The sequence below is a fragment of the Labrus bergylta genome, chromosome 3 (genome assembly GCF_963930695.1).
Source record: "Labrus bergylta chromosome 3, fLabBer1.1, whole genome shotgun sequence".
NCBI lineage: Eukaryota > Metazoa > Chordata > Actinopteri > Labriformes > Labridae > Labrus > Labrus bergylta.
Genome location: NC_089197.1, coordinates 29,255,026 through 29,267,594, shown reverse-complemented (window position 1 = coordinate 29,267,594; position 12,569 = coordinate 29,255,026). Strand labels below are relative to the sequence as shown.

Below are 12,569 nucleotides of genomic sequence, written 5' to 3'. Positions count from 1 at the left end.
CCAGGTTTAGAAATAAACCATTAAACACTGTTTGTGGTTGTTTGATACGTCTCACTGCTATTGGCTGTCCTGAGGCAATAAAGAAAACAAATCAATAAAGCATTTTGGAGAGGCTGGACGTGAAAGAGACCCACAGAGCAATAAGACAGCCGGGCGACAGTTTTCTAAATTCAAGGGCGAGGGCTCGGACAGCGAATGAAAGGTTGCTAATTGCTGAGCCTGCCAGTGTATTGATCCATTGGCTTTGAACGGTAACACAGTTGGACATAAGGAGGGACGGCTCAGCCCTCTGTCCAACTGAGTCAATCTGGAGGGCGTTAACATGACTGTTTTAACGTATGACCTCACTGAATGGTTGATGATGTTTGTGGATGACAATAGTTGTTTACTCTGATATTTACGGGCTGAGGATGCATCAATGAGTGCACGGATGAATGCTAAATGAGATGTTTGCATGAGCAGATTTGTTCATTAAGTGCTTTGCGATGAGGCCACTTTGTTTTTTTCTGTCCGACAGAATCCCATTTGTACACATCCTGTTGTCTAAATAGATTAAACCTGAGTGGACTGCTCGGTTAGCTGCTGAGACGGACCGGTTCAAAATTAACTTTCCAAATGCTTTTACTTATTAAATTGTTTATTTTTACTGGATGAAGAAGATCTGAAATGTTTGTTTTTCTCTTTTGTGTTCGGATTCAAATTCAGGTTGAGCTCGATCCATCATGTCTCATCCAATCAATCATGACACTGTGCTCATGAACGATCTCTTCTGTCAGCTTTCTAGACAGTTTACGTTGCTTAACACAAAAAAAAAACACAAGTTCCCTAAATGTCTTAAAATGAGTCCTATAAACTTATAAAGTTCAGTGATGAGTTTAAAGACCTTTCATTAAGTGAAGATAAGAAACTAACCGATGTGTTCTCTGAAAATAAATTGGTAAAAGGTTTCTTGAAGGCTTGATCTAAAAAGGATTATATAAAAAGCAAACAAACAAAACTTACATGACAGCAATACATTTGTCACAGTAATGCAGTGAGCATATTAAATGCATGTCTCAACAATTCAAACAATATTGTGCTGAGTTGACGTTTGTGGCTGTTATTGAAGTCACTTTGTACCGCAGTCCGTCCAGAGACAGCAGGCCGGGATGTTTCATGTGACCTTGTTCTAATCATATGACAGAAGTGTGAGGGGCTGTCTTTGATACTTAGCCTTAAGGCTGTTCATCTTAAACAAAAAGTAAAAAAAACAGAACTTATCATTCTGAAAAAATAAGAAGTATCATCTTTTTGAATAATAAAAACTGATTCTATTTCACTCCTGTATGTTTTACAATGTGACAATCTTCACAGTTTGTTTTATTTGATACCCAAACCCTTCTGATTCTTATCTTCCTCAGTCTTGCGTAAGATTTGTCTCAGCTGATGCTCCTGTTTACTTGTTTTCAGATTGACTTGCTGTGTCATGCTATGACTCTGACTGTTTGCTGTGTTTGTTTCTAGGATGATTGGGGCTCCAGTGACTCGTCCAGCCGCGGAAAAGCACACAACCCTGATGACAAGTCCCACAGCCTGGAGACTCTGCCGCCAGGTAGGAAACTTCACCAACCATCAAGCACTGCAAACACACTCATCCTCTATCACGTGAGCACAGGATCGTGCCAGAAACGGATATAATAACAATGTTTTTTTTTTTAGAATTTAGAGGGGAAACCTGTGAAGCAAATGTCTCTTCTTATTAATGTTGAGGATATTTGACAGGATCTCCCTCCGGATGTGGAGAGAGTTCCTCTTATGGTCCGAAATAAAAGGCAAGACCAATACACTCCAGCTGTGCAGCATGTGCGTAACAGGCACTCTACACCGCAGTCATTTTCCCAGAAAGTTCTCCACATTATGTTCCCACAACCAAAGCCATTTCCCCTTTGTAATGTGGTGACACAGTGGCATAGTTGTCGAGTGTTTTTATTACCAGCAGAACATGAACATCCTCGGCCTGCAACCTTCCCATCTGAAAGTAACCACAGTTGAAGAGAAGTCGATTCAACACAGCCAGCAGTCTGATGCAGATTTGAAATGCTGGAGCTACAATATTATCCAAATATAATTCAACGACCTGTTTTAATCTCGCCACAAACGCAGCCAAGCGTCCCCGCCCAGACTGTGAGAGACAATGTTTTCAGCAGTGTTGGAGCAGAGCAGAGAAGTCGCAGCAGCTGAAGCATCAGAGCAGAGATTTCTCATTCAGATCTCATCCTCAGCCCAACCCCCCCCCCCCCCCCCCCCCCCCTCACAGCCTGTGACCCGCCAGAGCTGAACTCACACACTCCTATCTGATCTTCAAGTGGAAATGCAATCCAATTTGAATTTGGATTTCAACTTCAGGGTGACTTTACACAATGACAGGCATGGCATCACAACATCAGCCACAAACATGAACACAAGAGGACGAAGAGATAGAAGGTAGAGGAGGGAAGAGAAGAGGAGTGACAAGAAGCTGAAGATATAGAAGAAGCTTTGTGATCTCACGATGTATAGAAATACTTTCTCTCAGTCTCCAGAACATGGCAGCTCACTGAGTTACTCTTAATATATTAATTCATTCAGGAGAGTTTGTGACTTTGTGATTTAAGTTTATTATCATTTTTCACTTTATGTTAACATCAAACACACATTTTCACCTGATCATGAATGATGTTAGGACCTCAGGTATACATAAACGCCCCGACCAATCCTAAAACCTCTCGTCCTTAGAAATATTTCTCAACATAATACTGAAGCTTCCTTTACGACTTCCAAAAGCAAAGCAGGCTAAATCTAAGAAGACTCAATGCTGTCAATGAGTCTGATTCAAAAGAAGCAATTTCCAGGATGCATATATTAATGAGCAAACTGTCTACATCATCGGTGCCTAAGATTTTAGTTGGAAGTTCAAAGGAAGCAGGATGAGAGGATGCTACGCCTGAAATTATAGGTCAGAGTCAGAAAAGCGATATGATGGAGCACTTTGTCCACAGGCTTTCTTTAACAGCTTCACTTGATCAAATCTGAAAAGTCAATAGTCTGTCAATTTCTGACTCTATCTACTGTCCTATCTCCACATAAAGGCATTAAAAAAGACTTACTTACAATACTAACTACACATGTTCAGGACAAATTCAGTGAGGAGATAAGTCGCTCTACTTTGTCCACATGGTTTGTTAAAAATTAACACAAAACCAAAGTTCCTCAAAGTTTGCTGCCCCGATATATAGACGTGTTTCTCCAGGACTCTGTGACATCACTGCTGGGCGTGGTCACAGGTGAAGCAAAGCACACTTCAGCGATGCTTTTCAGCCTGGTGTTTAGTAGCTCTTTAAGGTGTTTATCTGGATTTGTGTATTTATTTTTAGAAATCTGTCAAATATGACAAGTGTGTGGCACGCTGAGCGCCAGAGTTCTCTGACCTAGCAGGCAGAGGGCGCATGGTTCAGTTTAGATAAGGTGAACGGCTCTGAGTGAGAGTCCTGCCTGCCTGCCATTAACTATCAGTTGGAAAGCTGACAGCGTCAAGGGATTTCCAGAATCTGTTGCAACAAACATAAACAACCAGTCAGCAGCTGTGGGCGGAGGCAGCTGAGTGACGAGAGATCAAGGCTGAGTGAAAACCAAACAGATCACCATCTGGGTGTAGATTGGTGTACCTGTTAATGAGTCCAAGAGTGTGCCTGGAAAATGTCAACTGGATGAACAGATATGGTGAGACAGAAGACTGTTAATGTGCTTTGAGAAAAGAAACAGGAATGAAAGACAAATGTTTTTCAAAGCATCAGCTCAAGACTTTCAAAGCTTGAAGTGGAATCATTTGTGAAACGTCACTACATTAATTACTCTGTGACACTAAACAGAGATATCAGCAAGGACATCACACACTCTGACACACACAGCAAAGTCTCAGAGGTGCTGTTTTACAGTCGCAGGCAGATCATTGAGAGCTTCAGCTAATTAGCATGCAAGACACTTTCACATGCTGTCACACATGCTCTCTCTCTCTCTCTCTCTCTCTCTCTCTCTCTGTTCTCTCTCTCTCTCTGTTCTCTCTCTCTCTCTCTGTTCTCTCTTTCTCTCTCTCTCTCTGTTCTCTCTCTCTCTCTGTTCTCTCTCTCTCTCTCTGTTCTCTCTTTCTCTCTCTCTCTTTCTCTCTCTCTCTCTCTCTGTTCTCTCTCTCTTTCTCTCTCTTTCTCTCTGTTCTCTCTTTCTCTTTCTCTCTCTCTCTCTCTGTTCTCTCTCTCTTTCTCTCTCTCTCTCTCTGTTCTCTCTCTCTTTCTCTCTCTGTTCTCTCTCTCTCTCTGTGTTCTCTCTCTCTCTCTGTGTGCGTCTGTTCTCTCTCTGTTCTCTCTCTCTCCCTCTCTCTCTCTCTCTCTCTCTCTCTCTGTTCTCTCTCTCTCTCTCTCTGTTCTTTCTCTCTCTCTCTGTTCTCTCTCTCTTTCTCTCTCTCTCTCTCGCTCTGTTCTCTCTTTCTGTCTGTGTTCTCTCTCTGTGTTCTCTCTCTCTGTGTTCTCTCTCTCTGTGTTCTCTCTCTCTCTCTCTGTGTTCTCTCTCTCTCTCTGTGTTCTCTCTCTCTCTCTGTGTTCTCTCTCTCTCTCTCTGTGTGTCTGTTCTCTCTCTGCTCTCTCTCTCTCTCCCTCTCTCTCTCTCTGTTCTTTCTCTCTCTCTCTCTCTTTCTCTCTCTGTTCTCTCTCTCTCTCTCTGTTCTTTCTCTCATTCTCTCTCTCTCTGTTCTCTCTTTCTCTCTCTGTTCTCTCTCTCTGTTCTCTCTCTCCCTCTCTCTCTGTCCTCTCTCTCTGTCTCTCTCTCTGTCTCTCTCTCTCTGCAAGCGTGTTTGTCTGTCTCTGCTTTTCATGCACACTCTCATCCATACTGAGCGATAGTATAATCTCATGCTGCCATATGCCTAACACAAGTCATTAGCATAGCAGCTGCACCCTGCTAATTAGTTGCATTATTATTTGCGCGTGTCTGTGTCTCAGTAGTCAGTGATAAACTGTGAAATTAAACATGACAACTTTCTCTGTTTAGTGCACAATGATCTCAGTAATCTGGACGGACAGACAAAGTTTGTGTGTGTGTGTATTTATTTAATATTCAAACTCGTGTTTCGGGCTGCAGAAAATTACTAAATTGACTTTGATTGTTCTTTTCTTACACCGTGCAGTGAATAATAAATGCTCCTGTGTGCTTTCTGGCTTTACTAAAATATTCTGGCCTTGTCCGCTTTATTCTGCTCTGCATATTTTCTCATACATGCTGCAGCATAAATCTCATGTCAACTTTCCTCTGTGCCGTGTTGCTGCCTTGTCAAGCAGCGAGGTTTCCTTCCTGTCACTCGTGAAGGATTCTTGAATCAGCCCGGCTGCTGCATACATTTCACATTCTCACTGAGGATTAATCCCATTCATTCCTGAGACACATTTCACCCATTCTCAAGGTTTAAACTTTATCTTCTGTGGCAGCTTTTATTTGGACAAACCCTATGTTTATTTCAACCTCATTTCACTAGAGAGTTATGTGTTGCTCTTTGCAATCTGGATAAACTATTTCTGTTGTGTGGTTAATTTTTTTTGTGTGTCAAAGTAAGAATCCTTACAAGAAAATAACCCTTCTAGCCTGCCCATGTTTAACTATACAGGATAAAAGAGAGATAACATTCAACATGTCTCTGTCCCAGCTGTGGGTTTTTGTTTGCCCGACAACCGGCTTTCCTTTCCTACATTATCATGATGTTCTCATGACAGCCAGAATTTATTTAACATTTTGAAATATCTGTTTTTTGTTTACATTTTCAAAGCCTTTCCCTCCGTATTTGCACACACATTCCAAATACTGTGACTAATTCAAACAAGTCATAACAAACGGTGTGAATCCCTTCAACCTCTCTTGGGGTTTAGTGGTTATGTGCTTAATATTAGTGTCTGTGTTTTTTTCCCAGGGAAAGTGCGCTGGCAGGATTTCGACCAGGATCTGTACGTCGGAGCCACAGTTGTAAGACCTGGACAGGATCCGTATGCCAGAAACAAGTTCAACCAGGTGGAGAGTGACAAACTACGTATGGACCGAGCTGTGCCTGATACAAGACACGACCAGTATGTGCAAACACACGCAAAAAAAACACACACATGACCACATTTTGTCCCTCAAAACCAAAATCTTTGCATGTGTAACTGCGAGTGAATGTGTACATTCTGTTTTTTGCTGTGTGTCTATGTGACTAATTGGTACTAGCTGGATAAGATCTCTTGGAAACTCCCTCTATTGTGGTCTATCAGATGAAAGCAGGAAAGGGGCAGCAGAGTGAACAGGCACTGTTCACTGTCTGCGCCTTTCATAACACTGACGATTGTTCTGCCTGTATAATTGATGAGGAGACGAAAATAAATCAGACACCTTCTAAGATATTATGATGACGTGAGCTTGATACTTATTAGTTACAGTCTCTGCCAGCACTGTAGTATTTTTTTCCACCTGAAGTCTGAGTGAGCTGATGTGAAAAAGCAGCAGGATTGAATCAGGAGAATTCACCTTAAGAGGGTTAGAGGACATTTATCTCTTGTAGTATGCACAACCATAGACTGTAAGCACACAACCGGTACGATCTCTGTGCATGTAATTTAACTGCTACATTTTGTTTTTGTATGTTGGGATGTTGTTCTCCGCTCTTCTGTTGATATTGTGACTCTGTTGAACTACACATAGCGCTGATGTAAAGGCAAATATTCTAATTATAGTGACGCATAGCGGATTCTGTTGCTTCCCCTTTGAGATTATTGTGAATCAACCTCATTTAAACTTGAGTGAGAAAGAAAGCTAGAAGACAAATCTGTTGAAGTTAATGATAAATCTCATAAACACGCTCCTCCTAAGGAACTTAAGGAAAAGAAAACTCCTTATTCTAAAATGAGCGATATATTCTATATAGCATTCCTCCGAGCAAACAACAAGATGTATATGATCTCTGATATGTGACACTAAGGACTACAACATCTGCTAAATGAATTGTAGAATTCCGATGAGTTACTGCTAAAAGTTCTGGCCTGAGGTCCCATGATTTGTACCTTTTAGTGTGTGTGACTCGTGAAACACCGTCATCTTGCAAAAGTACGTCATAGAGCGTCAGTGAGCTGTTTATTCCTACAGTAGCTGTGGGATCCAAAGACTATTTTTATAAAGGCAGCGGTCTGGCTTCCCTGATATATTGACCTTACTTAACAGCTAGAGCCATTAGCCTACTAAAAGAGCCAGGGATGTGTCCTCCTATTGATCTGCTAGTGATGTGTCATTTGCACAGCAGGCAACAGGACTGATTGAAAAGGTGGTCCAGAAAAGAAGAGTCTGTTTTTTTTTTTTGGGGGGGGGGGGTTCAGGCAGGACTCTCTCATCTGTGCTTTTTCCTCAAAAGAACTTGTACAGCTTTAAAAACACATGAAAACTTTAGAAATAGAAATGTTCAAAGAGATGTCAGTTCTAGATTGATCCAGCTGCATATTGACTGTTTCCAAGTGATGCTGCTCTGACACACACGGAGCGGGCACAAAGGGACCGAACACACCACCACAAAGACGGTTCAGTGACAATATGTTCTGTACATTCGATACATGATGGACATATTTAACATGCTGAACATTTGTTCTTTACTCAAGCTTCTTTTGGCGGCTTTTAATTATAGGGGAACGTTTCCTAAAATAACTTGAACACACGCGCCCTCATATGTACAGGCAGTGTATTTATAAACCCACATCTGTTCATGCGAGGTGCTTTTATAGTGAATCAGAAACAAGAAGAGTCTAAATGTAATGGTACCAAAGTGGAAAGTGGCCGTCTCTCAGTGGTTAACGTCTCATTTTCTCTTACACATCCTCAGCATGTAGTTTCCCCTCATGTGTGTTCCTCACTTTGGAAGGGGGATCACGTTTTGACTGTCTTGAGCACACACACATGAACACAACCTCCTGGGTGTGTTGGCCTGGTGGTCTTAAAAACCCACCGTCAATCCCGTGTGTGTGTGTGTGTGTGTGTGTGTGTGTGTGTGTGTGTGTGTGTGTGTGTGTGTGTGTGTGTGTGTGTGTGTGTGTGTGTGTGTGTGTGTGTGTGTGTGTGTGTGTGTGTGTGTGTGTGTGTGTGTGTGTGTGTGTGTGTGTGTGTGTGTGTGTGTGTGTGTGTGTGTGTGAAATTGTAATTTATTGTGTTTATGTATTCATATTCTGTTCAGAGAGCGGTTCCAGCTCTCAGCTTTGTGCACACATTCAGCTGTGCACTTATGTGTGTAGTTGTTTCTGTGCGTGTCTGCATTTGTACACATGGAGGCATTTTAATTTTGTTGTTTTTGTCTACTTGCTGCTTTTTTTTATTCCTAATTTTTCTTTTTTTCCTTTGTTTGTGTAGTTGTAGACATAAACAGTGGAAGACTGAGCTGCCCGCCTCCAGCGTTGTCATCACCTTCCACAACGAGGCTCGCTCTGCTCTGCTGAGGACTGTGGTCAGGTAGGTGAATGGTGTGTGCTGTCTGCTTAAAAATCTTTCCAATTTGATTTGTTGTTTATAAAGCTCTATATTCTTTACTCATGATAATTGCCCTCTTTTCAACTGTTTAGTGTCCTGAAGAAAAGTCCTTCTCACTTGGTCAAAGAGATCATTCTGGTGGACGACTACAGTGATAACCGTAAGCATTGAATAAAAACATACGATATGATTACATATGAACTGTGTGTGTTTTATCTGTTTGACACGTGTGTGTGTGTGTGCGTGTGCGTGTGCGTGTGCGTGTGCGTGTGTGTGTGTGTGTTTCAGCGGAGGATGGAGCGCTGCTGGGAAAGATTGAAAAAGTGCGTGTGTTGAGAAACGACCGCAGAGAAGGTACTTTTACACACATGTATATCCAAAAAGATTGTGCTGTTTTCAATCCGTCTGTATTTTAGCTTGAGTTTTATTTTTTATTTTTGCTTCTTCTTTAAGGACTGATGCGTTCCAGGGTTCGAGGGGCAGATGCGGCCACAGCACCCGTCCTTACCTTTTTGGACTCTCACTGTGAATGTAACGACCATTGGCTGGAGCCGCTACTGGAGAGAGTGGCCGAGGTAGACCCACACACACACACATGTTTATTAATACAGATTCACATCATCTATATATGCACACAGTATAGTGTACATAGAAAGCAGGTAAAATGTGAGAAAGTCCAACCAGAGAAGCTATGAAAGGACCAATAGCTTTTTTCTGTTGTGACGTTTGGAAACACGGTTTACACACACTCTGTCGAGCAGCTCAGTGAAGTCACTCTGCTTTGACCTCAAAAAGTGTGTGATCAAGTTGACTGGCTGAAAAGTGACAGTGAACAAAATACTTCAATTGATCTCCAATGTTTTTGTTTTGACGCAAAGCATCAGTTTATTCTTTTTATTTTAATAAAACAAAACTAAAATAAAACATCTCAAAATGAACCTGCAGGTAAATCAGATCTGTCACCAGGTACTCGAGACACGAAGACATGCAACATGTGCAGTTGAACTATTCAACAATAACTCCAAGGTCTTTCTACATGTTATAGGTGAAAAATCAAAGAAGCTGAACTCAGTTGTAAGTGTGCTTTCAATAGGTTTAAACGTTTAAACTGGAAATGTCATCAACACAACAGTAACACTGTTTTAAAGATGGTCAGAATCAAATGATTGTTGATTATTATTATTAGTCATCTTAAAGTATTTACTCTGGGCAATGACTGTCGGGTTTTTATTCCCACTTCCATCACAGAGTTTATTTGCTATGAAGAGGATTACCTCTCCGAGTTTTGTTTCCCTCTTTTCTAGCCACAACAAGCTGTAAAAGAAAGATCCTCAAACACAAACTAAAGTCCATCTCAGATTAACAGTGTGTTGATATTTGCAGTGTCGTCTTTCTCCGTGTTGACTGTAGAGGGAACTTCTTGATCAAACTCTGTGTCAGTCTGAAGTCTGAAAAATGGAGGTCGTTCTTTAAATATTTATCCGAGTTTGATTCTGCATTTGATCCTCCCAAACGTGGCGTTTTGTCGCTCTCGATTTAATAAATGCCTGGAGCCAAATCTGAAACATTTTGCTGTCACAGTTAATGACTCAGCCTTTTTTACTTTGAACATTTCTACAAATAAATAACATTTCTAATAAATATACAATTCCTAAAAGAGAAAGCGAAATGCAATCTGTGTGGGTAAAAGCTCATGTTTCATATCAAGTTGTCCTGTCGCAAAACAAATAAACTCAGCTGGTACCTAGCCGGGGGGGGGGTTTGTTTCAGTTATTGTCATACTGGCCACTGGAGTAATCCTCTCTCTCTAAACGACCGTGTGGCGCTTTACTTTCAGTTCTGCTCTATAAACACTATGAAAGTAAACAAAACAAGAATCACTGGCAGTGTTTCAATACGACCGCCTCTAGCTCCCAAAGAAAGGCACAAACTACTTTTACATGAGTATGAACATCTTTTACGTGTTATATTGTCCTCTTCAGCCGATTGAGAAATACATTTCCAGAATGAGCCCACCCCTTATGACGTCCTTTCCAGACACACTCTGATGTCAAACAGTAAGCTAAACAAACAGACAGCGTCACATAGAGTCAATCTACTGCATTACTGAGCTGCGTACGCTGAGTTCTGTGTTACAAACAGAAAACACTCCTTTCTAAAAGTTTTCCCCCGGAGTTTTCAATGTTTGGTGATAAGCACAGTCGGGGTCAGACTCTGTGTCTCTGGGTGTCAGATTACACACACTTACTAACTCTTAGTCATTTATCATTTGGAACAAAATCATCTTCAGATATTTTTAAAATTGCTTAAGATCGTGCTTAAAACACTCAACTTTGTCAGACAAGAATCACGCAGAATAAAACAGGGATTTTCTCTGAAAGCAACTTTGTTACATCAAGGCCCGATATCCCAAGTTATTGTATTGGAAGGTGTCTAAATGATATATATTTTTTTAGCTTTATAAAGTAACACAGCAGAGGGGCAGCATTCAAATCTTCTTAGCAGTATAGTTTAAGGAAAGAATCATGACACATTTGTTTACTTGCTTGATTTATTTTGCCTCTGAACACACGTGATTTGGGATGGTAAAGTATAAGAAATGTTTTTTTATATTGTACTGTTAAATTTACTGAAGAAAAACAATTCAAAAAGAGAAGAAAAAAAAAGAATCGGGGAGCCAGACCACGACCCCAAGTGTGATGTTCTTAAAGATGTCCTGTTTGTCTCATTCTTGGCTTGTCGAGAGCTTAAAAAACGTTGTTTTCATTATTTTCTCTCTCCTTTCTCAGGACAAAACCCGAGTCGTTTCCCCCATCATTGATGTCATCAACATGGACAACTTTCAGTACGTCGGAGCCTCGGCCGACCTGAAAGGAGGTACGGTGCACAAGTAGAGATGCATCTAAGGCGCTTGTCTTCACTTTCATAGAGCCGTTGTGTTGTCTTTTTATACAGTCTATGAACTAAGGTAGACTCTTAACGTTGCCTTGTTCACACATTATAATTCTAAGTGGATGAAGTGCATCCATACTGATATATTGAGTACAAACATGTCAAGATACAAAGTATACTGTAATTGAATGTTTGTTGTGTGGTTTGATTGGCATCTTTTCACACATTTAGTGTCCTTTCTTTTCACATCTGAGAGTGCTGTATAAACGCTTCACGGCAACAGAGTGTGAAATGCAGCTCTCTTGACAGAACTTCTGCATCTGCCGGTCATTTTCAACCTTAATTCAGCTCTTCAGTCCTCTGCACTTTCATTTATGCATTGCAGCAAATTGATACTTTGTCCCTCCCTTTATTTTACATACATGTATATATGTGTGCATATTCTAATATCTAGATTGATTGAGATAGTTTTCAAACCAATTCAGATAATATTCATATCATTGATGCACTCATTTTATGTGTATTCTGAGTGTTTTTGTCAAAAACTATTTCCTCTGAGATGAATATCGTATACCCTCACATTCTATGCAGTTCATATGGTTAGCATGTTGTGTAAATTGGCACTACATATGCAATGCCAGGTTTGGAGGTTGACCTCTTTCTGAACACAGACAAGTGAAATCAGACAGCTGCTGATGTTTCCAGACACCTAATGTGAACCTGCCAAATCTAATTACATAACCAGTCTGCTACTTAATCCCAAATGATGGTCCTGATGGTGTTGTCATTTCGTCCTCTGTGTGTTTATTTCGGCAGGTTTTGACTGGAATCTGGTTTTTAAATGGGACTACATGACCTTGGACCAGAGACGAGCCAGACAAGGCAATCCTATCGCCCCCATAAAGTGAGACGGATTAACCCAAGCATCTACTGAAGTGATCAAACATGTCCGACACTTTGGTTTGCCTCCAACTACTAATCTAACTCTTTGTTTCCGTGCCCTCTGCAGGACTCCGATGATAGCAGGAGGTCTGTTCGTCATGGATAAGGAGTACTTTGAGCTGCTAGGGAAGTACGACATGATGATGGATGTCTGGGGTGGAGAGAACCTCGGTGAGTACAGTGGAGTCACAGTGGAGCCA

The 12,569-nt window shown here is 41.1% G+C and overlaps 1 protein-coding gene across 1 annotated transcript in view; it reads left to right on the top strand.

The window, feature by feature from the left end:
* The window catches only part of galnt2 (UDP-N-acetyl-alpha-D-galactosamine:polypeptide N-acetylgalactosaminyltransferase 2), a 58,305-nt gene that overhangs the window by 31,671 nt on the left and 14,065 nt on the right, over window positions 1–12,569 (top strand). The window contains exons 2-10 of the mRNA XM_020629324.3: window positions 1,504–1,591; window positions 5,969–6,122; window positions 8,419–8,517; window positions 8,628–8,695; window positions 8,824–8,889; window positions 8,989–9,110; window positions 11,325–11,412; window positions 12,244–12,331; window positions 12,437–12,540. Of these exons, the coding sequence (XP_020484980.1) occupies window positions 1,504–1,591; window positions 5,969–6,122; window positions 8,419–8,517; window positions 8,628–8,695; window positions 8,824–8,889; window positions 8,989–9,110; window positions 11,325–11,412; window positions 12,244–12,331; window positions 12,437–12,540 (877 nt within the window). The remainder of the gene's footprint in view (window positions 1–1,503; window positions 1,592–5,968; window positions 6,123–8,418; window positions 8,518–8,627; window positions 8,696–8,823; window positions 8,890–8,988; window positions 9,111–11,324; window positions 11,413–12,243; window positions 12,332–12,436; window positions 12,541–12,569) is intronic.